The sequence below is a fragment of the Symphalangus syndactylus genome, chromosome 24 (genome assembly GCF_028878055.3).
Source record: "Symphalangus syndactylus isolate Jambi chromosome 24, NHGRI_mSymSyn1-v2.1_pri, whole genome shotgun sequence".
Taxonomy (NCBI): domain Eukaryota; kingdom Metazoa; phylum Chordata; class Mammalia; order Primates; family Hylobatidae; genus Symphalangus; species Symphalangus syndactylus.
The window spans coordinates 37,034,654-37,059,994 of NC_072446.2; the positions used below are offsets into that span (position 1 = coordinate 37,034,654).

At 49.8% G+C, this 25,341-nt stretch overlaps 1 protein-coding gene and 1 pseudogene across 7 annotated transcripts; one reads left to right on the plus strand and one right to left on the minus strand.

The window, feature by feature from the left end:
• Window positions 1-595: 595 nt before the first annotated feature.
• ERGIC3 (ERGIC and golgi 3) lies at window positions 596-16,983 on the minus strand. 7 transcript variants are annotated; one of them, XM_055266670.1, is made up of 14 exons: window positions 16,706-16,860; window positions 16,498-16,568; window positions 16,291-16,378; window positions 15,949-16,068; window positions 11,381-11,474; window positions 10,207-10,372; window positions 10,016-10,073; window positions 3,851-3,865; window positions 3,156-3,187; window positions 2,100-2,196; window positions 1,958-2,022; window positions 1,117-1,253; window positions 977-1,032; window positions 596-765 (listed from the first exon to the last, which is right to left on the minus strand). In XM_055266670.1, the coding sequence occupies exons 1-14, from the start codon at window positions 16,791-16,793 to the stop codon at window positions 722-724; spliced, it is 1,131 nt and encodes a 376-aa protein (XP_055122645.1). In that variant the 5' UTR covers window positions 16,794-16,860; the 3' UTR covers window positions 596-721. The 7 variants fall into 7 exon arrangements, with proteins under 7 accessions (XP_055122645.1, XP_055122643.1, XP_055122644.1 ...); XM_055266668.1 differs by having other exon boundaries at window positions 596-801; XM_055266669.2 differs by lacking the exon at window positions 3,851-3,865 and having other exon boundaries at window positions 596-801; window positions 16,706-16,983.
• On the plus strand, window positions 13,915-14,559 carry LOC129474862 (large ribosomal subunit protein eL36-like; annotated as a pseudogene).
• Window positions 16,984-25,341: the final 8,358 nt, after the last annotated feature.

Here is a 25,341-nt window from a genome sequence, read left to right on the forward strand (position 1 = left end):
AATGGGAAACCCTGATTAGGCCCCAAGCCAGGGGTCTGGTGCTGGCCCTGCTCCAGAATGGCCACTGCTACTTTCGCACCTCAGTGTTCAGTTTTGCTTCCATCTAGGAGACTGGAGAGGACCTGGAGGGACTCCTCTCTGCAGTGCGAGCCAGCGCGGGGCTTGGCACAGAGTGGGATCCGGGAGTGTGACAGGATCAGGTGTGTTGAGCCCAGGGTGGCGGAGAGCGGCCCCAGCTTTACCCATCAATGAAGAAGTGCCAAGCCCCAATATGCACTCAGGGCCCTGAATTAGTGGCCTGGGGTTGATCACTCATGAGCCTGGGGGCCATGGTGACTCCAGGAAGCTCACACTGAAAAGGTCCATCTGAGCCCTGGGGCTGAACCCGAGAGGCCTGAGGACCACAGTGGAGGAGGGACCTAGGACAGGGCTGTGGGCTGGACACGAGTCTGGTTTGAATAACCCCCGTTAACTAGGGGATGCCCATGTGGGGCTCCCGAGGGCTCTGGGCCCTGATCCGTCAGTCACAATTGCCTTCAATGAGTGGCCAGGATCAGGCTCTGGCCACGACAAGGATCACACGGAGACCAGTGAGTACTATCACAATCAATAGATTTATCAACCTGGGGCTGGGGCTGACCGAGGAGGTGGAGGGTGGCAGAGGCTGGGGGACAACCACAGGCCAGGGAGAAAGAGGAGACAGAGGAAGCGCCGAGGGTGACTACGTTGTCTTCCCTAGATCAATTTTCTTCTGGATGGCTCGTGCTGAGTGGTAGATGAGCGAATCGATGAGTCCAGCCACTGGGAGGGAGACAAGGGCTGGCACTGGCCCAGTGGGGGCCTTGGCTTTTGATGCTGAGAGCCTTGTCACTTAACTGGCCAGGTCAGCATCTGACCCTTCACCCCCAACCAAACCTGGGGTACCCAGGCTTTACCCTCCCCACCCCACAGCTCACAGACGCCCTGGGCCTCTTACCTGTGAACATGCCCCCAATGATGGCACACACGCCTGTCAGGAAGTGGGTGAAGGACCTGGCAGAAGGAGAGGGCGGGCTCAGCAGGCACCCTCCTCCCTCAGGCCCAGGCCCCCAGAGGCCGCTTTGCCCCCACCCTCACCTGTGCTTCTCTGTCAGCTTCACCATCATGGGCGAGAGCTCATAGAGGACGAAGACTCCAGGAAGGCCTTGGTCGCCCAACAGCCCATTGGCGACCTTCTCATGTCTGGTCACAGAGAACTGATTTGTCCTCAGCACCTGGGGTGGGAGGGGAGCCTGGGCCAGGGCTAGGGCTAGGACCTGGCTCCAGCCACCATCAGCCCCACCCCTGCTCCTTCCCCTTTCCTGTTGAGCCTTGACCGTGTAGGGAGAGAACACAGCACTGTGCTAGTGGCCCGCACTGCAAGGCCTGGCCCGCCAGACCCCCTCTCCTAGCCCTGGCCTCAGCTTTCCCCTCCAGGTGCCAGCTCTTTACAGTTTACCTATCCTGGCAGCATTTGGTGGGTGTTCTCACGGGGGTCCAGGCTGAGAAGCAGCTCTCCAAAGACGCAGCACCAAGGCTGACCTGACTTCCTCTGCCCTCAGCCCCTCGCATCCTGCCACTCTGCTGGGATGCTGCTCCACAGGCCAGGGCAGCCTCGGGAGCGGGTCCACAGAGGCTTGCCCTGCCTAACCCCCAGCCCAGGCAGACCACAGGGGACAGTGAGGCAGGCAAACGGTGGGCACCGGAGGAATGGATGGAGGCAGTCAGGGCAGCAGAAAGAGCAGGCGCTTTGAATCTGAGAGCCCCAGGCCTGCACTCTGCCTGGGAGGGCAAATCCCCCACTCTCTCTGTGCCTCAGTCTTTCATCCGCCATGTGAGGACAAGGCAGCTTTCACTCCCCAGGCTGATGGAACGAAATGCAGGAACTCCAGTGCTTGGCACCGCGCAGGAGACTCTGGTAGGGAGCTCCCTGACTCACCTCTCCGTCCACCTTCATGTACACAGTGGGCACCACCTTCACAAAGTACTGGAACATCATGGAGGCTGAGGGGAAAACAAAGCACTGGGTATGGGTGCCCGGCTGGCCTTCTGCAGCTGGGGGCTGCCTCCCGGGCTGGTACCTTGGGGCGCAGTGACATTGGTGTGGTCCAGGGGGTTCACGATGCCTGGATAGTCCTCCCCAAATGACAGGTGCTGGATGTAGTGGGTCATGTTGATCTGCAAACAACACCATCCAGAGCTCATCCAAAGCTCTGATGACAGTAGCAGACAGGGACACCTGGGTCTGTCTGCAGAGATGTGGAAGGGAAGGCTATGGTCCTAAGGGGACAACCCCCCCAAGACAGGAATCCCCCATTCCCCACCTAGAAACTCCTCCTTCCACAGCCTGCAAACTCCTGGGGTTCCAGATTTTTTTTTTTTTTTTTTTTTTTTTGAGATAAGGTCTCACTCTGTTGCCCAGGCTGGAAGAGCAGTGGCGTGATCTTGGCTCACTGCAGCCTCGCCTCCTGGGTTCAAGCGATTCTCTTGCCTCAGCCTCCTGAGTAGCTGGGATTACAGGCATGAACCACCATGGCTGGCCAGGTTCCAGATTTCTTAAAATACCAGCTTCACTTGTACGTTAGGCACACAGAGTAGCAGGTGCTGGCTTTGCCTGGAGGCCTAGGCTGGAGGCTGTGAACCCCCAGATGCACTCCCTTCCTGCTCCCTTGTGTATCAGACTCAGCCACCACAAGGATCTTTCCAAAAATGCAAATCTGGTTATGTCATGACCCTGCTTAAAGAAGGCCAACAGCTTTCTACTGTTCTCATGAGAAAGACGTGATTCCTCAGCGTGGCCTCTGAGTCCGGTGTGGTCTGGTCCCTGCCGACTTCTCCAGCCTCACCCATCCACACCTGCCCTGCAGTTCCTTAGAAGGGCCATGCTCCCGCCTGACCTTGCGCAGAGGCTTTGTCTGTCTAGGATGCTCTTATCCAACCCCAATCTTGCCCCTAGCCTGCTCAGAGCTCAGTTCAAAAGTCACTCTCACTTAACCCTCAGGCTGGATCCCCATTCAGAACATGGTGTATTTTTCTATATGCACTACCCCATCCCAGGATGTTCCTACAAGGAAATGAACGCAGCGACCAAGCCTCCCACCCCCACCTGCCCTCCATGGTTTCCATCTGGTACGTACGTTGTCAAGGCCAAAGCTCTGCAAGTCATGGACTAGGAGAGAAGGGAGAAGGCAAGGGAGAAGGCGTCATTAGTAGGAGCAGCACTGGCCTCCTCATTATTCCCCCTGGACTGCAAACCACCTGTCTTCTCTGACCCCTCATTCTTTCTCCAGCGTGGCACCTCCTGGTCCTGCTTAAGGACAGCCAGAAAGAGCAAGCCTTGGGCCTGTGTGAGAGTTCACGCCCTCCTCAGGAGTCATTAGAACAGACGCTGGTTCCTCCCCTCCCTGACGTCCACAGGGAACTGTAGGCCTTGACTACCACCATGGCCCTGCCTGCATCTCCGGAAACAAAACCCACTGACTATGGGCTCTCACTAGCTAGAGCTGATGGCAAATCACTGAACCTCAAAGTGAGGTGGGACCTGAGAATGCCATCCACACTTTCCCTGCCTCCACCCTCAAAGCTCCCCAGAGGAAATCCCATGGGGACCCTGTAACAACTGTTCCAGAACAATTTATTCCTGCCCTCTAGCCTCAATCCCTCCTGCTGCAAGGAACCATACTTCAAAGATACATCCCAGACCTTTGTACAGTCACCCAGCAGCCAGGTCAGAGGAGACCCAATCACAGCCCCGTCCAACCTCCCCCCATCCTGGTAGGGCAGGCTGCCCCAGAAGTAGGGGCTTGGCCTCCGTGGGGGCAGGGCCACTTACTCTCCACAGCATGTACTGCAGCATGGGGGAGGGAGGAGAGAGAAGAAAGATTCAGAGCTTCACAATGAGAACTATGAGAGCAAGATATGTGGCAGGAGGGAAGACTGGAACATTCAGCCTCAGCAACACAGTCTGGCCCCAGCTAACAAGCCACCTCCTGGGCCCCTCCTCGAGAGTGAACTAATCTGGCCAGAGAGGAGCAAGAGAGATAGTGGCCTAGGAAGGACAAGAGGCCTGGAGCCCAAAGAGCCAAGTTCTTGACTGTGTGGCCTTGGGCAAATCACTTGCCCTTTCTGGGCCTCAGTGTTCTCCTTTGCAAAGGGCTGTCCTAAGGATCACGTGGGATCTAACACGGAAAAATACTTGTTAACTTTACTCTGTAAGAGATTATTACCCACCCCGGCCCCCATCAACAAGGATGTTAGAAACTCACTCCCAGGCCTCAATTCAGCCAGATCTCTGGCCTTGGGCAACTGTACCTTTGCATTTCTATATCCTTCCAAATACAGTGCACCCCCGGCCCCAGGATCCACAAGTCTAACAGTCCCAGGCTGAGAGGCTGCCACTCTGGCTGTGTGTCTACTGAGTGCCCGCCAGACCTTGTGCCAACAGCTTGACACTGATCATCTTCCTACCATCCCAGCAAGACCCTTTTCTCCCAGCTTCCTCCAGAGTGAAGAGGGGGTTCCAGAGCTCTGCAGGGTCCTCCAGCCCCCACACTGGCCCCTCCCCAACACAGCCCCACCCCCACAGACTGCCCTGAAGACCAGCAGAGCTACCCTCCAGGGGGCCCTTTCCTCCTGTTCACTTCAACCACTTTGAGAGGCCATCTTCATACCCTGGGCTCTGTCACTGTGCGGCTCTGTCCATCCTTTACTGTGACCCCAACTCCCACCTTCCCCAGCCCTGCCTTCAACCCCTGGGTTCCTCTTTACTTTCTTGCTTCAGCCTGGCTCTTCCTTTCAGGCACTAACTCCCTGGCATCCCCTCAACGCGCGACTATCTTCTCTCCATACACAACCTCCTCCCTGGCCTAAAGAGAAGTCTTTCTTGCTCCTTACTGCCACTTCCAGATCACTTTCCCTTTATCTGCCTTAAAAATGCACAATGGCTCACATCTGTAATCCCAACACTTTGGGGGGCCAAGCGGGAGGATCACTTGAGCCCAGGAGCCTGTGCAACATGGCAAGACCCTGTCTCTGCAAAAAAAAAAAAAAAAAAAATTAGCCAGGCATGGTGGCATGTGCCTGTGGTCTCAGCTCCTTGGGAGGCTGAGGTGGGAGGATCTCGAGTCCAGGAGGTCAAGGCTACAGTGAGCTAAGATTGCACCACGGCACTCCAGGCTCAAAAAAAAAAAAAAAAAAAAAAAAAATCCCCAGCTTTGAAGCTCAGGGCAAAGCAGCCCTGCTTGTTTCAGTCACCTAGATATTGATATGGAACCTCCAGAACAGTTTCCCATGCCATTTTTCAACAGCTTGGACAACTGCCTGTCACTCTCTCCTGTACTACCTCTGTCACACTTTCTAGTGATTTCCATATCCACGTAGATGATCCTTCCAGTACCCGGGCCTCCCAGTTCCTGGACATCCTTTCCTCCCTGATCTTGTGCTCTGCCTACCTGAGCCACTTGCTCTGTTGGCCATTCCCTAAACTTTGTCATTAACAAAGCCCCTTCTGTGACTTCAATTTTAAGCAACTCATGCTCCACCAGCTTTCTAATTTCCTCCAGTCCCCCAATTCCAGTAACTTGTTGATACCACACTCAGGACTTGCAGTCCCTTGTTCCTCCTGCCCCCTCACTGGCTTCCCCACATCCTGTCTTTCTTCCTTTCCTAGCTTATATGCTGTGGTCCAGAATCAAGATGACTTCTTTACATATTTGACTCCCTCACCTCTGCAGGCACCTGGCAACACCAAACCCCAGGCGATTGCAATGTTCTGTCGACTGAGTCCATTCCCACACAGACAACCACGCTGACCGCTCTCTTTGCATTCACAGCCGCAGACTCCAGGGAGGCCCTAGTGCTGCATTAGTCCTACTCAATCTCCCCAGTCCACGCACTCTTCCACCCCCAAATGACCAGTCACACCTTTTCTTCTTTCAAATCTCCAACATCTGTGGGCAGCAAGCCACCCAGGCGCCGAGGCAAGAGACCAAGGACACGAGCTGTTCCAGTATAATAAAATATAAAACAAGAATAGTCATACCAGATATAGATCTTAGATATGATTATATATGAATATCATTAATCATTAGTTGGTAGTAATTACTCTTTATCCCAATATTATAATAATCCCTGCTCTATAATCTTAACCTAGGAAAAACCAGGCCATACAGAGATAGGAGCTGAGGGGACATTGTGAGGTGTGACCAGAATACAGGAGTGCGAGCCTTCTGTTATGCCTGGACAGGGCCACCAGAGGGCTCCTTGGTCTAGCGGTGACGCCAGCATCTGGGAAGATGCCCGTTACCAGGCGGACCGTGGTCTAGCGGTAGCAAAACGTGTCAAGCAACAACACCTGCTACTAGCAGACCGGGAAAGGGAGTCACCCTTTCCCCGGGGGAGTTTTTGAGAAGACTCTGCTCCTCCACCTCTTGTGGAGGGCCTGACACCAGTCAGGCTTGCCCGCAGTTATCCGGAGGCCTAACCGTCTCCCTGTGATGCTGTGCTTCAGTGGTCACGCTCTTAGTCCACCTTCATGTTCCATCCTGTACGCCTGGCTCTGCTTTCTAGATAGCAGCAGTAAATTAGTGAAAGTACTAAAAGTCTCTGATATGTAGAAATAATGGCGTAAGCCATCTTTCTCTTTGTCTTCTCTCTCTCTCTGCCTCGGATGCCAGGCAGGGAAGGGCCCCCTGTCCAGTGGACACGTGACCCACGTGACCTTACCTATCATTGGAGAAGACTCACATTCTTTACCTTGCCCCTTTTGCTTTGTATACAGTAAACGACAGCGCAGCCAGACATTCGGGGCCACTACCGGTCTCCGCGCATTGGTGGTAGTGGTCCCCTGGGCCCAGCTGCCTTTTATCTCTTTGTCTTGTGTCTTTATTTCTGCACTCTCTCGTCGCCGCACACAGGGAGAGACCCACCGACCCTGTGGGGCTGGTCCCTACAACACCTCCCTCTCTCCTCATTCTCAACTGAGGACCTTCCTTCCTATAACACGGAGAAGACGGGAAGACTCAGAAGAGACTCTCCATGTACTTCTGCCACCCCAGGTACCACCCTACCTGTACCTACAGAGCCTGCCCTTCCTCCTATTGCTAAGTTTGGCCTTTCCACGTGTGTAAGGCACTAGATTCTGTCTTCTTTCTCCTTCTCCAGGACTTCACTCAGGTCACTGTTTGTCTCGTCTCTGGAGCATCACTTATGCTCTCTTTAGTCGATCATTTCCAACAGCATATTAACATTCTGCTACATCACCCTCCTCGGAAAAGCCTCCCTCGATTCCACATTTCCCTCCAGCTTCAGCCCATGCTCTCTCCTCCCCTAGGCAATTTCCACTATAGAGCTGTCAATACTCACTCGCTCCAACTCCTCCCCCATTCCCTCCCGAACCCACTCTAGGGTGGTCCTATCACAGCCCTCAAATGACTCAGTCAAGGCTATAATAAGTGACTGTTGCATGTACATCCCATGGTTAATTCCTGCTCGACATCCGGAAGCATCTGATGTGGTATTTGAAACACCTGTCCGTGGCTGGCAGGATGCCACACTCCCGGCTTACACTCCTCCTCCAGTCTCCCCTACCAATTCCCCCTGACACCACTGGCCTCTAATGTGGGAGACCTGGCACCCAGCCCTTTGGGCTTCCCTTCCTCTCCATCTGCCCTCACCTCCAGGGTGATTTCATCCAGTCCCACGGCTCTATACACACGCTGATGACGCCAACATCTGCATCTCCAGGAAAGTCCTCTCCCTGAACTCCAGGCTTGAATGGAAAACTTGACACTTTGGGTATCTAGAAGGACACCCAGATGCTATCGGTCTGAACACATCAAAAGCCAAATACCAGCTGTGCGATCCCATTTCCAAACATCTAAACCTGCTCTGAGTCTCCTCATCTTGCTAAATGTCAACTCCATCCTTTTTTTTTTTTTTTTTTTTTTTAAATGGAGATGGAATCTCACTCTGTCGCCCAGGCTGGAGTGAAATGGCACGATCTCGGCTCACTGCAACCTCCGCCTCCTGGGTTCAAGCAATTCTCCTGCCTCAGCCTCCCAAGTAGCTGGGACTACAGGCGCATGCCCCCATGCCCAGCTAATTTTTTGTATTTTTTAGTAGAGACAAGGTTTCACCATGTTGCCCAGGCTGGTCTCAAACTCCTGAGCTCAGGCAATCCACCCGCCTCAGCCTCCCAAAGTGCTGGGATTACAGGCAACTCCATCCTTCTTACTACTCAGGTACAAAACTTTGGAGGCATCCTTGACTCCTTTTTCCTTTATCCCTCATGCCCATCAGGAACTCTTCTCAGCTCTACCTTCAAAATACATCCAGAAGCCAGTCACTTCCCACCACTTCCACTGCCACTCTGGGCTGAGCCCCACCATCTTTTGCCTGGATTGATCACTGCAACAGCCTCCTAACAGACCTCTCTGATTCTGTCCTTTCCCCTGCCCAGTCTTGTCCACAGAGCAGCTGGAGAGCTTTTAAGCACCCGGCCTCTCTCACTTCATTTCTAAGCATGCTCCTCTGCTCCAGCCACCCTAACATTCTTACTGTATCTTGAACTTGCCAAGCACATTCTAGCCTTAGGAATTTGCATTTACTGTTCTCTCTGCTTGTAACACTTCCTCCCCAGACATCCACATGGCTGGCTTCCTCACTGTCTTCAGGTCTTTGCTCAAATATTACCTCATCAAAGAGTCTTTGCCTGACCTCCATATTTAAAATAGGACCCTCACTGCCCTACCCTAGCCCCTCCCCACTAACATCTTTATCCTGCCTTGTTTTGGTCCATATGACTTAACAGCATCTGATATACCATATACAGATGCTCCCTGACCTACACTGGGGTTACGTCCCAATAAACCCATTCCAAGTTGAAAATATTGTAAGTCGGCCAGGTGCGGTGGCTCCTGCCTGTAATCCTAGCACTTTGGGAGGCCGAGGTGGGCAGATTACTTGAGGTCAGGAGTTCAAGACCAGCCTGGCCAACATAATGAAACCCCATCTCTACTAAAAATACAAAACTTAGCTGGGTGTGGTGGTACACACCTGTAGACCCAGCTACTCAGGAGGCTGAGATAGGAGACTCACTTGAACCCGGGAGGTGGAGGTTGCAGTGAGTCAAGATCACGCCACTGCACTCCAGCCTGGGCGACAGAGTGAGACTCTGTCTCAAAAAAAAAAAAAAAAAAAAGAAAAAGAAAATATCGTTAAGTGAAAAATGCATGTAATACCCATCATAAAGTAAAAAATTGCAAGCTGAACCATTGTTAATTGGGGACTATTTGTATTTTATATACTTATTGTCTATTTCTTTACTAGAATGTTCTGAGGGCACAGACTGTTCACTACTGTACCCTTAGCAACTAGACTAGTAGGTGATTACTAAATATTTTGTGAATGCATGAATGAATGAATGAATGAATGGGAATAAATCTCATTTGTTCACCCCAACAGCCCTGTGAGTGGGTACTATTATCATCATCCCCATTTTACAGAAGAAGCAACTAAATAGGGCTCAATATTTCCCAAATATGACATAGCTCAGGAGTGGCAGAACCTGTGCTCCAACCTAGCTCTGCTTCTCCCAAAGCCTCATGCACTGGTCATCGTTGGACACTGGGGGCTACCATTTCAACAAGCACCTACCACAAGCCAGGCTCCATGCTATCGTCTTTAACCTGCACACACACCCTGTGAGATAAGTGCCCTCATCACCATTTTATAAAGTAGAAAATAGGCGTCAAAAAGATTAAGAAACCTTCTCAAAGTCACACAGCCAGTAAGGTCTGAAACTGGTATCTGAATGCAGGCAGTCTGGCTCCTCAGCCTGTGCTCTTAGCCACTGTGCCAAACTGCTGCCCTGAGATGAAGGCCTGCTCTGGCCAAATGGTTGCCCAAGACAAATGAGCAGCAGGCAGGAGGGGACCACTCAAACTCACCAAGAAGGTGGCTAGCATCTAAATCTCCCCAGCTAGTGCAGATCACTCACCGTGCACATGGGACTGCTGGAAGCTCTTCCCAGGGGCAAAGTGGAAGTTTCCAGCCACCTGTAAGGAACATTCTCTCTCATTCTCTGGCTGTGTCCTCCTTTTGCCTACTCAGGGCCCGAGTGGGCCCTCAGTTCCCAGCGGAGCTTGCCCAGCCCAGCTGGCCCTATCTTGCCTTGATCCCTCCTGATACCTTATTGACTTCCAAGAAGCCATACACCTGGCAGCCTTCATTCTTCTGCTCCTGCATCTTCTGGCTGAAGCCCTCTCGCCGGCACTGCTCAATAGTATCTGGGTTCTTGAAGGCCCAGCCTCGACGGCGATATGCCTCCCGCACATCTTCACAGGTGTTACAGCACCTGTAGGGCAAGGAGTGACGGTCAGAGTGTTAAAGAGGCATAAGTCCAGTGCTGGCATCTGGGGAAATAGAGCCCGAGCAGCTCTGCCTGCTAATGAAGGCTCTGCTAGCCTTATCCCTGACCACCAAACATTCTCCAAATGTGTTTCCTCAGTGGCAGGAGGACTGTTTTCTTTTTTTAATTTTTAAAATGTTTTGTAGAGATAGGGTCTTGCTATGTTGCCCAGGCTGGTCTCAAACTCCTGAGCTCAAGTGATTCACCTACCTCGGCCTCCCAAAGTGCTATGGATTACAGGTGTGAGCCACTGTGCCCAGACTAGGACTGTGAAAAATACATATTCCCATTCTGTTTGAGGTGATGACAAGTTTTAGGACAGAGAGTAGTGACCGCATGACACTGTGAAGATACCTAATCCCACTGAGTTGCACACTTAAAAATGGTTAAAATGGTAAAATTTATGTCACATATTTTTCCACAATAAAAAAAAATCTAAGTACACATTCCCAGGCCCCACTCCAGACCTGCCGAATCAGTCTTGCGGAAGTCAGGGCCTGGGAAACAGCAGCAGTTATCAGATACTGAGGGTCTAATAATCTGGGCCGGACCTTCCACCTCAGTGCTTTACATACAGTATACAGCTAATCCATATGTGACTCTTATGAGAAGATGTTATTATCATCCCTCTTCACATAGAGAGGTTACATGGCTTAGCCCAACCAAGGAAACGGGTAGAACCCAGGCAACTGGACTCCAGAGACCACCTTTGAACCATTTCTCTAGATGGAAGAGCAGAAACCACTTCAGCTTCATCTCTAGGTCTGCAGCTCCCAGGTAGGGCCTGATTACAAAGCCTCAGTCATTTGCACCAGGATCAATGACAGAGGCACATACCCCACCCACTCTAGATTCTTGGTCTGACCTCCCCACCTGCCACAGTCTGACTGAGGCTGAGGCTGACTGACAGATGGTGCCTGATGGGAACCCTGCTCCCGCTCCCCACCGGCTCACTTGATATCTTCTGCCTCAGCACCATAGCAGCTCTCACAGCGATCAGGGTCCAGGGAGTCAGGGTCAAACACCGTCACCTCGACCTTCCCAAGCTCTAAGGGGAGGGGAGAAGCAGAGGCATCAGCTGGGGCCAGACACAGTGAAATCGGTGGCCCCAGTCCCTGCACAAGCCCTTTGGCCAGTGGCCTGGGGATAATAAAATTTATAGTAACTAATATTCATATAGTACATGCTACAGGTCAGGCATTAAGCACTTTTACACACATATCAATTCTTTTAATAAAAGAAACAGTAAGAAAACAGTCAACAGTGAATACTGAATATTAGCTGGGTACAGATCACTGTACTTCACAACCATCATCTCATTTCATCCCCACAATGACTCTTTGAGGGTGGAGGTAACTACCCCTGTTTTACTGAGAAGATGCTGAGGCTCACTGATGAGAACTGACTTTGCCCAATGCAACCGAGGAAACAGATTTCAGCTAATTCCAACGTGTATGCCACTAACCTCTTGCCATGACGCTTCCCCTCAGACCTCTCCCTCTGCACCGGCTCCTTGCCTCACTCTAGTCATCCCATCATAACTGGTGATTTCAATACTGAATACTGACCTCCCGACTCATGATAATCTTTTGATTTTGCCATCTCACCTCAGCTGCCCATTTCCATACTCATACCTAGATCCTGTCATTGCCAATAACTGCAAATCTTCCAAAATTCAACTTCAAGTGTCTGAGTCTTCAACTACTTACCCTTATTTTCCAAGTTCATTATTTAGTCCCTGAAATCCACCAATTCTTTGACACTACTGACACTATCATGTCCTCACTTCCCTCCTGAAATCCCATGGTCCACTGTAATTATTCTCTTGCACATAACCACAACTCCCTGTTCCTCTCGTCTTTCGTTTTACAAATCCAGCAAAACCCACACCCTGGTTCCATTCAACTCTCTGTACCTACTTCTTGCCTGAAGCTCCCTTAGGACTGCCTGGCAATTCCACTTCATTTCTCTAATCAGTTCACTCTCCCACTCTCTAAGGTGACTTAGACCTTCTCCTCTCTCCTTAGGCTCCCAAAACCCCTTCCTCTTTCTTCACTTAGCTAATGTCCTTGCTTTCAATTTCCACTAAGAAAAGAGAAGCAACAGAACTTCACTTGCTCTCACCACCAAACCCACCATCTCACCACTTTCTCCTTCAGACCCCACCCCATTTCTCAGCTCTCCCTTACAGTGAAACTCCCAAGAGTCACCTATAGGTAATGTCTCCACTTCCTTTATTGCTCTTTGATCCGATTTCCATCCTCAACAGTATCAAAATTGTTCCTTTCAAAGTCTCCAGGAATCTCTGTGTTGCTAATTTCAATGGTCAATTCTCACTCCTCATTTTACTGGACTATCAGTAGCTTCTGATACAACTGCTCACTCTCTCTTCTTGAAACTCTCTCCACTTGGCTTTTGGGACACCTCTTGGTTCTTCTATGCCAATGGCTGATCCGTCTCAATCTTCCTTACTGTCCTGACTTTTAAATATTGGAGATGCCCAGGGTACAGGCCCTAGACCTCTCCTCTACCCACATTTACTCCCTAGGTTTCCTCACTTAGTCCAATTGTTTAAACTACTCTGTACCTGCTGATAACTCCTCTAAATTCTAGACTGGTACATCTAATTGACTCTTAGTATCACCAGAGTATAAAATAGGAACCCCAAATTTAACGTACCCCAAACCTGAGATTCCTCTTTCCCACAAATCCTGACCTTACTCTGTGGAAGCTAGTTTCCAAGATGTCCTCAATGATCCCCACTTCCTAGTATTCACACCCTTATGTAGTCCTCTCCCATGACGAATAAGGCTGACCTGCGTAAGCACTAGTATATTGCAGAAATGACGGTGTACAACTTCTGAGCCTGGGTCATAAAAAAGGTTACAGGTTTTTTTGTTGTTGAGACGGAGTTTCACTCTTGTTGCCCAGGCTGGAGTGCAGTGGCATGATCTCGGCTCACTGCAACCTCTGCCTCTCGGGTTCAAGTGATTCTCCTGCCTCAGCCTCCTGAGTAGCTGGGATTACAGGTGCCCACCACCACACCTGACTAATTTTTTTTTGTATTTTTAGTAGAGACAGGGTTTTACCATGTTGGCCAGGCTGGTCTTGAACTCCTGACTTCAGGTGATCCAACTGCCTCAGCCTCCAAAAGTGCTGGGACTACAGGCATGAGCCACCACGCCAGGCCAAAGGTTATGGTTTCTACTTTGTTCTCTCAGCTCACTTGCAAGATCCAAGTGGGGGAAGCCAGTTGCCATGATGTAAGGACACACAAGCAGCCCTACTGAGAGGCCCATGTGATGAGGCACTGTGGCATCCTGCCAACAGCCCTATGAGTAAGCCCTTTAAAAGCAGATGCCCTGCTGGGCGTGGTGGCCCATGCCTGTAATCTCAACACTTTGGGAGGCCAAGGCGGGTGGATCACCTGAAGTCAGGAGTTTGAGACCAGCCTGGCCACCATGGTGAAACCCTGTCTCTACCAAAAATACAAAAATTAGCTGGGTGTGGTGGCAGGCGCCTGTAATCCCAGCTACTCAGAAGGCTGAGGCAGGCGAATCACTTGAAGCCGGGAGGCTGAGGTTGCAGTGAGCTGAGATGGCACCATTGCACTCCAGCCTGGGTGACAGAGCAAGACTCTCAAAAAAAAAAAAAAAAAAGTAGATCCCCGCGCAGCACCAGCCCTTCTGCCACAGCTGCCATTGGAGAGCAGCAGCCATGGCTCTGTGCTACCCACTATGGTGTGTGCCTCGACAAGGGCCACAAGGATGACCAGGAACATGAGCAAGCCCAGGCATAGCTGCCGCCGCGGGCGCCTGACCAAACCTACCAAATTCATGTGGGACATGATCCGAGAGGTGTGTGGTTTCGCCCCGTATGAGCGGCACGCCATGGAGTTACTGAAGGTCTCCAAGGACAAACGGGCCCTCAAGTTCATCAAGAAAAGAGGACACACATCCGCACCAAGAGGAGGCAGGAGGAGCTGAGCAATGTCCCAGCCATCATGAGGAAAGCCAATGCCAAGAAAGACTGAGCCCCCTGCCCCACCCTCTCTCTGAAACAAAGAACAGCTTGGCAGAAAAAAAATAAATTTAAATAAGTAGGCCAGGCGTGGTGGCTCATGCCTGTAATCCCAGCACTTTGGGAGGCCGAGGTGGGTGGATCACGAAGGCAAGAGATCAAGACCATCCGGCCCAATAAGGTGCAACCCCGTCTCTACTAAAAATACAAAAAATTAGCTGGGCGTGGTGGCACGTGCCTGTAATCCCAGCTACTCGGGAGGTTCAGGCAGGAGAATCACTTAACCTGGGAGGCGGACGTTGCAGTGAGCCAAGATCGTGCCACTGCACTCCAGCCTGGGCGACAGAGTGAGACTCTGTCTCAAGATAGATAGATAGATAGATAGACAGACAGACAGACAGACAGATAGATAACAGATAGATAGATAAAAGTAGATTCTGCAGTGCCCCATCAATCCTTAGATGACTGCAACCTCGTGATATACCCTAATCCCGAATCACCCAAACAAGCCACTCCTAAATTCCTGACCCAGGGAAACTGAAAAAAACAAATATTCTATCAAACTACTAACTTTTGGAGTACTTTGTTACACAGCAGTGGATATCTAATAGCCACTCCTCCCTCCCACCAAAAAAACCTTCTCCTCCAGTCGTCTCCATCTCAAGTCATTCATTTGCTCAGGCTGAAAGCATTGGAATCAACAACCATGACTTTGCTCTCTTACACTCCACATCCAGTCCTATAGCAAATTATGTTGGTTCCACTGGTGTCCTGCATTAATCTGCTGAAACAACAAATGATAAAACTCCCCACTAGAGTAATCTCTAAGGTCTTAGAAATCCCAGCTTTGAGGACAGTTTTGCTGTGGTGGGAAACTGAGTTAACGGAGGCATTGGGAAGCCACCAAGATAAAGGAAAGGACGGTAAAAGTGGGTACCCACTCTGTACCAGGCATTTTACACTTATTACTTCATTTGATCTTACAATTCCATGTGGTTGGTACTACTGTTTTATCACCACTTTCTAGCTGAAGCTCACAGACTGCAGGAGACAAAGCTAGATGTGAACCCAGGCAATCTGACTTGAGAACCTAAATTCTCATCTTAAACCACCTGCATTCCAAAGGGGAAGAGCATTAAGGGCTGAATTAAGCCAATGGGCTGGGAAAGCAAACACTCAGAGAAGCCTGGGTCCATCTAGACAGTTCTACCAAGGCAAGAGCACATAAGACCTATCTTCAAACCTCTGGTATTCAAACTACCATCTGCAGGTATTGAGGACCTCTGAGAATAATAGCCAGGTAGATTACCTGATTCAATATGTATAGAGGATTTTAGCTCACTCTGACTCTTACTAGCTGGGGGACCCTAGGCAAGTCACTTGACTTCTCTAGCTCTTAGTTGTTTAATCTATCACTATGCCTGCCACAGTTCACTTGCTAGCAGGTAGGCTTGGGCACGTCCAGCTTTGTGATCTGAGACCTGGCCCCCTCCCCTGGTTACCATGCCGCTCAGCCTCTGAGCTCACGGGGATGCCATCTTTATCTAGTCGTTGCTTGAACAGGTTGTGTTCCACGTCCAGCTGCTGTTCCCCAGCCACATCCATGGCATCAATACTCAGATCTGGAAGCAGGAAAATCAGGCTAAGGTACTGGGACCCTAGGGACAAGGCGATGTGGGTTTTTGGAGGGGAAGGGGATACTGCGCCTGTCTTGGGGCAGAACGGGATTAGGAGAAGGAGGTTGTCCTGGGGTCCAGTCCAAAACCTAAGGGTGGAGGTGTTAATCTGGCAGCCCACATGAGAACCCTGGGTCTCTCCAGTCCCACCCATGGTGAGGTACTCACAGGCACAAGGCATGTGCGGAAAAAGTACATCGATGTTGATCTTCAGTTTATCTCCCCGCGACTTGTCCACGTAGAGTTCAGGATGCACCTGGGGCAGCGCTACCTCAGTAAGACTTGGCCCCAAACGTCTCCTTCCCCACTCCCACCCCTAAAGGTCCTACTCCTAGAATGCCAAGCCCCGCCCACGCACTAAGCCCCGCCCCTTACCTCCGTGGTGAGGTAATACTGCAGCTCGGACAGGAACAGTAGCAGCATGAGAAGGCCACTGACAATGGTCACTGCAGGACAAGGGGCGAGGGTCAGAATGGCCTCGAATCCGCTCCCTCAGACACCGGCAGGCCAGTGAGAGTCCAGGAGCCCGGGCCAAGCTCTAGGACGCCCCCCTCCCCACGACCCCGGCCCCGCCGCGGCCTACCCGTGGCGCCCCCGCAGGTCTTGACCCGGAAGTCCTCCAAAGTCTTGGGGTAGGCATCGAACTGCTTCAGCTTCCCCAGCGCCTCCATGGGGACCGGCCGGAAAGGGGACGCCAACCGGCCCGCCCGTACAGACTCCCTCTTCCGGCCTGGAGCCACGCCCCCCCCCCCCCCCACCTTTTTCCTCACGCAGGCGCAGCAAGCCGCACGCTTGGCCCCACCTTTAGCCGCGTTCTCTTACAGGCGGCCCCGCCCACCGATGCTGCCACGCCCCCTTGCGCAGGCGACTGGGTCTGGAAGCTACTGCCCGGGCCTCCGCTGTCCGGGGCGGGTTTTTTGAGGACCGGGGTGCAAGGAGTTCTCTGCGGGGTTAGAAACGCTAATAGCACCGTTCGTGTGCTCGTGCTCGGAACTGCGCCAGGTGTTTAAGACTCTTGGAACATCCTGGAATATCCTGGAACAGTGGTTTTTCGCGTGTACCGGACCGGCCGCATCATTATCAACTGATTACCTATTAGAAATGCAAATAGGCCGGGCGCGGAGGCTCACGCTTGTAATCCCAGCACTTTGGGAGGCCGAGGCGGGCGGATCACGAGGTCAGGAGATCGAGACCACGGTGAAACCCCGTCTCTACTAAAAATACAAAAAATTAGCCGGGCGTGGTGGCGGGCGCCTGTAGTCCCAGCTACTCGGAGAGGCTGAGGCAGGAGAATGGCGTGAACCCGGGAGGCAGAGCTTGCAGTGAGCCGAGACTGCGCCACTGCACTCCAGCCTGGGCGACAGAGCGAGACTCTGTCTCAAAAAAAAAAAAAAAAAAGGCAAATAATTGATTCCCACCTGCTGAAGCCGAAACGCTAGGAATGGCACCCGGGTGATTCTGATGTAAAGTAAGGATGTCCGCCCTGAAAGCAGGTGTGACTTATCTCCGTTTTCCAAAGAGCAAACTGTGACCTGGAGAAGTTAAATAACTTGCCCAAGATCACAGCCAATTAATAGCAGGACCTGCTTCCAGCCCAGTTCTTCTGTACTTCAAAGTACTCTGGGAACCAGGCTCTTCTGGGTTGATTTTACCTAAACAGCGTCCCAGTGCTTCTCCTGAGCGCTGCTTTCTGAATATTACCCTAAATTGCTCTCCAGGCCCTGGGATCCTCACGGACACGCTCTACCCCTCCAGGTTTAGACTCAAGTGATGTGGAGCTTAAGCTCCTGACACTTCCCATTGCAGCCCCAGTGTCTCTAGAGGGACAGCTCCCACAGTAATGCAGTTGCAATGAGTAAGATATAAAAGCTCATAGGCTTTCATACAGGAATTCCACTTTAGGAAGTAAAAGCACCATGTCAAGGTTAACAGAAAAATTTTAAAAAAGAAAAAATATGTAAGCAGCTATCCAAGGTTAATAGAAAAAAAAAAATTTAATATAAGGATAAAAGTACCATGATCTGGGTGGTTGTTACACCTTAGGATATTGAATCTGTCTCTTAAAGATTTTAAGTGCACCACATCATAAAGATGTATGCATGAGATTGTTCAATGGCAAAAATCTGAAACCAGCCAGAATGCCCACTGATACATCAAATAAATTGAATAAATCACGGTACACCCATTCTATGGACTATTAGGCCACTTTTCAAAAGAATGAGGTAGATTTACTCCTTTAGGTATACTAAGAATGTATTTTTAAGGGGGAAAAGATGCAAAGTAATGTGCATTCTATCATACCATTTTTTAAAAATTGGGCTGGACACAATGGCTCACACCTGTAATCACAGCACTTTGGGACGTCGAGGAGGATCACATGAGGCCAGGAGTCTAAGACCAGCCTGGGCAACACAGCAAGACCCCACCTCTACAAAAACTTTAAAAACTACACCTGTAACCCTAGCACTTTGGGAGGCCGAGCCAGGCAGATTACTTGAGTTCAGGAGTTTGAGACCAGCCTGGTCAACATGGTGAAACCCCATCTCTACTAAAAACACAAAAATTAGCTGGGCGTGGTAGTGTGCTCCTGTAAACCCAGCTACTCAGGAGTCCGAGGCAGGAGAATCGCTTGAACTTGGGAGGCAGAGGTTGCAGTGAGCCGAGATCATGCCACTGCATTCCAGCCTGGGCGACAGAGTGAGACTCTGTCTCCAAAAATAAAAATAAAAATAAACAAATTAGCCAGGTGTGGTGGCATGCGTCTATAGTCTCAGCTACCTGGGAGGCTGGGCTTGAGCCCAGGAGAGTTTGAAACTGCAGCTGTTACCAGGATACAGTTGTCCAGGTTCTTGGCGTGTTGAACAAAACGCATAAAGTAACAGAAGGGCAACGAAAGACAAACAGCAGCAGAAGAACGGAATAACAAAAGCATAGATTTATTGAAGACAATTTAGAGCAGCAGCTGGTTAGAGCAAGCTGCTCAAGAGCCTCCTCAATCAGGGTTTGTATTAAGCTAAAGGGACCCAGCAACACCCCCAGGTGCCCTTTAGAGGCCTCCAATTGGCTACACCCTATGAAGGATTGGCCTGCGACCAAATCAGAGGCTGAAGTGGAGACTTGGCCCACAGCCAGTCAGAGGCTGAAGTGGAGATTTAGCCCCACGGTCAATCAGAGGCGGAAGTGGAAACTTCTGTCTTGTTATCATAGGATTGAAGATGTGGCCTGTATGCTGCCTAGAACTGGCTGCACCCGTTCATTTGCTTATGTCTTTTTTTTTTTTTGAGATGGAGTCTCGCTCTGTCAGCCAGGCTGGAGTGCAGTGGCGCGATCTCGGCTCACTGCAAGCTCCGCCTCCCGGGTTCACGCCATTCTGCCTCAGCCTCTCCGAGTAGCTGGGACTACAGGTGCCCGCCACCACGCTTGGCTAATTTGTTGTATTTTTAGTAGAGACGGGGTTTCACCGTGGTCTCGATCTCCTGACCTCGTGATCCGCCCGCCTCGGCCTCCCAAAGTGCTGGGATTACAAGCGTGAGCCACCGCGCCCGGCCTCATTTGCTTATGTCTTAACCCCCGGTTACCCTGATTCCCTGTTCTCCTGCCTCATAGTGAGCTATGATCACACCACCGCACTCCAGCCTGGGCGACAGAGCGAGTCTCTCTCTCTCTCTCTCTCTGTATATATATATAAACTGTTATATATATTATATATATAGTTATATATAAATTGTTATATACATAAAACATAGGCCGGGCGCGGTGGCTCACGCCTGTAATCCCAGCACTTTGGGAGGCCAAGGTGGGCGGATCACGAGGTCAGGAGATGGAGACCATCCTGGCTAACATGGTGAAACCCCGTCTCTAGTAAAAATACGAAAACGTAGCCGGGCGTTAGTGGCGGGCGCCTGTAGTCCCAGCTACTCGAGAGGCTGAGGCAGGAGAATGGCGTGAACCCGGGAGGCGGAGCTTGCAGTGAGCCGAGATAGCGCCACTGCACTCCAGCCTGGGCAACAGAGCGAGACCCCGTCTTGAAAAAAAAAAAAAAAACTAAATAAAAAAATAAAACATATATATATATATATATATATATAAAACAATCTTAATCTTATATGGGGGAATATGTATTTGTATAATCATGAGAAAAGATTTGGAAGGACTCATGGTACACCTTTGGGGACAACTGGAGGAGGACTTTTCATGGAAGCCAAAGTTTTTTGGTCTCCCTCAGCTAACAGGGTGGCAGAGGACACCTGGGATGTCCCTCTATTATCTGCGTTTCAGATTCCTGAGAGGACCAAGAATTCTATCAGAAATAGGTAATAAGGAATCTGCTGATAGAATTAAGTCTAAAGCTCTGCTACCCTAAGTGTGATCCTTGGACCAGAAACATTGGCCTTATCTGGGAACCTGTTAGAAATGCAGAATCCCAGGCCCCACCCCAAACCCGCAGAATCAGAATCTGCATTCTAACAAGACTCTCCAGATAATTAGCATGCACATTAAAGTGTGAGAAGTACCTTCCTGAAAGGTTCCTTGTTTTATTGCCCACATAGGACCAAAACCAGCAGCACAGGGAAAAAAAAATCTGAGTGCCTCAAATATTGCACTAAACCCAGGCACGGTGGCCCATGCCTGTAATCCCAGCACTTTGGGAGGCCGAGGCAGGTGGATCACTTGAGGTCAGGAGTTTCAGACCAACCTGGCCAACATAGCAAAACCCCATCTCTACCAAAAAATACAAAAATTTAGCTGGGTGTGGTGGCGGGTGCCTCTAATCCCAGCTATTTGGGAGGCTGAGGTGGGAGAATCGCTTGAACCCAGGGGTAGGGGGCAGAGGTTGCAGTGACCCGAGTTCATGCCACTGCGTTCCAGCCTGGGTGACAGAGTGAGACGCTGTATCAAAAATACTTTAAAAAAAAAGGCCAGGCGTGGTGGCTCATGCCTGTAATCCCAGCACTAGGGGAGACTGAAGAGGCCAGATTACCTGAGGTCAGGAGTTCAAGACCAGCCTGGCCAACATGGTGAAACCCCATCTCTACTAAAAATACAAAAAATTAGCCGGGCGTGGTGGTACATGCCTGTAATCCTAGCTACTCAGGAGGCTGAGACAGAAGAATTGCTTGAACCCAGGAGGTGGAGGTTGCAGTGAGCCAAGATCGTGCCATTGCACTCCAGCCTGGAGGCCAAGAGTGAAACTTTGTCTCAAAATAAAATAAAATAAAAAGTATTAAAAAATAAAAATAAAAAATTGCACTAAATTCAGATTTTAAAATGTAATATCCATGTATGCAAGCAACACTCAAATATACACACACACACACACACACACACTGTGCTCCCTACCCTGTGTTGAGTCCTCCGAAGAGAGAGTTGAATTAGAGCAGTCCTTGCCTTCAAGAATGTTAGTCTTGGCTGGGCACGGTAGCTCACGCCTGTAATCCCAGCACTTTGGGAGGCCGAGGAGGGTGGATCACCAGGTCAGAAGTTTGAGACCAGCCAGGCCAGAAGACCAGCCTAGCCAATATGGTGAAACCCCATCTCTACTAAAAATACAAAAATTAGCTGGGCATGGTGGTGGGCACCTGTAATCCCAGCTACTCAGGAGGCTGAGGCAGGAGAATTGCTTGAACCTGGGAGGCAGAGGTTGCAGTGAGCCGAAGATCACGCCATTGCACTCCAGCCTGGGCAACAGAGCAAGACTCTGACTCAAAAAGAAAAAAAAAAAAAAAAGAAAGAAAGAAAGAAAGAAAGAAAGTTACAGTCCTAATAATGGATATTAACATATCCCTTAATAAAATAATAAAAATAAAAACAATAGCTAATAATAATTTTTTTAAATAGCTAGCATTGGCTGGGCGTGGTGGCTCACACCTGTAATTCCAGCACTTTGGGTGTCAGAGGTGGGAGGATCACAAGGTCAGGAGTTTGAGACCAGCCTGACCAGCACAGTGAAACCTTGTCTATACTAAAAATACAAAAAATTAGCCAGGCATGGTGGTGCGTGCTTGTAGTCCCAGCTACTTGGGAGGCTGAGGCAGGAGAATGGCTTGAACCCGGCAGGCAGAGGTTGCAGTGAGCCGAGATCGCATCACTGCACTCCAGCCTGGGTGACAGAGCGAGACTCCATCTCAAAAAAAAAAAAAAAAAAAAAATAGCTAGAATTTATCAAGCCGCTACTATGTGGCAGATACAGTGGTAAACTTTTTTTTTTCTTTTTGAGACAGAATCTCATTCTGTCACCCAGGCTGGAGTGCAGTTGTGCAATCTCAGTTCACTGCAACCTCCGCCTCCCCGGTTCAAGCGATTCTCATGCCTCAGCCTCCCGAGTAGTGGGATTACAGGCGTCTGCCACCACACCTGGCTAATTCTTTATATTTTTGGTAGAAATGGGGTTTCACCATGTTCGCCAGGTTGGTCTCGAACTCTGACCTCAAGTGATCTGCCCGCTTTGGCCTCCGAAAGTGCTAGGATTACAGGCATGAGCCACCGCACCTGCCCTGTTGTAAACTCTTTTATCTTCATCTATATCATGTCAGTTCATCTTCACAACAACCTTAGGCCGGGCACAGTGGTACACACCTATAGTTCCAGCTACTTGGGAGACTGAGGCAGGAGAAGGAGGATCACTTAAGCCCAGGAGTTTGAGACCAGCCTGGGCAATACAGCAAGACCCTGTCTCTAAAAACAAAACAACAACAAAAACAACAACCTTGGACGCTAACTGCTACTATTATCCCTGATTAAAAGCTTTGAGTGGCTAATAAGCTAATATCTAAACTCCAGTCTGTTTTATTTCAAAGTGCATAGCTTAAATCATTCAATGACTTAAGATCAAAACTTTAATAAGAGGTGGCACAGGGGACCATGGGAGTCTGTAAGAGAGAGTAACTAACATGCTGGGTTAGGGAATGCTTCCATAAAAAGGAAGAGGAGGGACATTGGAGTTGGGTGACTTGTGGCAGCTTGACTGCAGCTCACCAAGGAAGGAGCAAAGGCAAGGAGAAACTAATACTTACTGAACATGGACAATATGCCCATTGCTGTAATCCATTTCACCCTCCAAACAACGTGGGAGTTAGGTGCTTTTTTTTTTTTTTATTGAGACAGAGTTTAGCTCTGCCACTCAAGCTAGAGTGCAGTGGCGTGATCTCAGCTCACTGCAACGTCCGCCTCCCAGGTTCAAGCAATTCTTGTGCCTCAGCCTCCTGAGTAGCTGGGATTACAGGTGCACGCCACCATGCCCAGCTAATTTTTGTATTTTTAGTAGAGATGGGGTTTTGCCACGTTGGCCAGGCTGGTTTCTAACTCCTGGCCTCAGGCAATCCACCTGCCTCAGCCTCCAAAAGTGCTGGTATTACAGGCGTAAGCCACCGCATGCGCAGCCTAGGTGCTACTTCAAGTCTCATTTTATAGATGAGGAAGCCAAGGGGTGAATTGACTTTCCCAAGATGGCAGCGCACACCTGTAATCCCAGCTACTCAGGAGGCTGAGGCAGGAGAATCGCTTGAACCCGGGAGGTGGAGGTTGCAGTGAGCTGAGATTGCACCACTGCACTCCAGCCTTGGCGACAGAGTGAGACTCCATAGCAAAAAAAAAAAAAAAAAAAAAAAAAAAGAGTGAAAATACATTTCAAAGAATTTCTAGAAATGAAAAATAGTCATTTAAGTTTTAAAACCAGTAGAAGGGCTAAACAACCAACTAGGCACAGTTAAAGAGAGAAATATTGGCTGGGTGCAGTGGCTCACACCTGTAATCCCAGCACTTTGGGAGGCCAAGGCGGGTGGATCACTGGAAGTCAGGAGTTTGAGACCAGCCTGGCCAACATGGTGAAACCCTCTCTCTACTAAAAATACAAAAATTAGCCAGGCATGGTGATGAACGTCTGTAATACCAGCTACTTGGGAGGCTAAGGCAGGAGAACTGCTTGAACCTGGAAGGTGGAGGTTGCAGTGAGCTGAGATTGGGCCACTGTACTCCAGCCTGGGCAACAAAGTGAGAACTCCATCTCAAAAAAAAAAAAAAAAAAAAAAAAAAAGAGAGAGAGAGAGAGAGAAATATTGAACAGAAAGATGGAGCTGAAAAAGATTACCTATAATGTAACATAGAGAAATAAAATCATAGATGTAAAAGAGAGATTCAGATACTTGAAGGATAGAAAGAAAAAAAATCCAACATTTGCCTAATAGGAATTTCCTAATAGGAGGGAATACTGAGAATAAGGGAGAGGCAATATTTGAAAGAAATGGCTGAGAATTACCCAGAATTGATGAAAGGCAAGAGTTCTCATATTTAGGAAGACTGAATGTACTGTAACAGGATAAATGAACATATATTCATACCTAAACACCAGAACAGCAAAAGCAAAGAAATGTTAAGATCTGGAAAAAATGGGTAGTGGGGATATGAATGTCATATAATTGATTCTAGTTTTATTCAATTCACTAGAGTATGCTTGGAGTGATTAATGCGTTCTGAGACTAGATAGTGATGGTTGCACATAAAAAAATGGATAAAATGCAATGAGAGCACATGGACACAGGGAGGGGAACAACACACACTGGGGCCTGCTTGGCGGGCAGGCCAATGGGAGAGGGCATCAGGATAGCTAATGCAGGCAGGGCTTAATGCCTACATGATGGGTTGATAGGTGCGGCAAACCACCATGGCACACATTATGTAACAAACCTGCACATGTATCCTAGAACTTTCTTTTTTTTTTTTTTTTTTTTTCCTGAGACGGAGTCTGTCACCAGGCTGGAGTGCAGTGGCTAGATCTCAGCTCACTGCAACCTCTGCCTCCCGGGTTCAAGCAGTTCTCCTGCCTCAGCCTCCCAAGTAGCTGGGATTACAGGCACACGCCGCCATGCCTGGCTAATTTTTGTATTTTAGTAGAGATGGGGTTTCACCGTGTTGCCCAAGCTGGTCTTGAACTCCTGAGCTCAGGCAATCCGCCTGCCTCAGCCTCCCAAAGTGCTAGGATTACAGGCATAAGCCACCACACCCAGCCAAAATATTTTTTAAAATGGTTAAAGTGGTAAATTTTATGAGTTTACAAAAATTTTAAAAATTATACAAGTTGGCCAGGCACAGTGGCTCATACCTGTAATCCCAGCACTTTGGGAGGCCGAGGCAGGCAGATGACAAGGTCAAGAGATCGACAGCATACTGGTCAACATGGTGAAACCCTGTGTCTACTAAAAATACAAAAACCAGCTGGGCGTG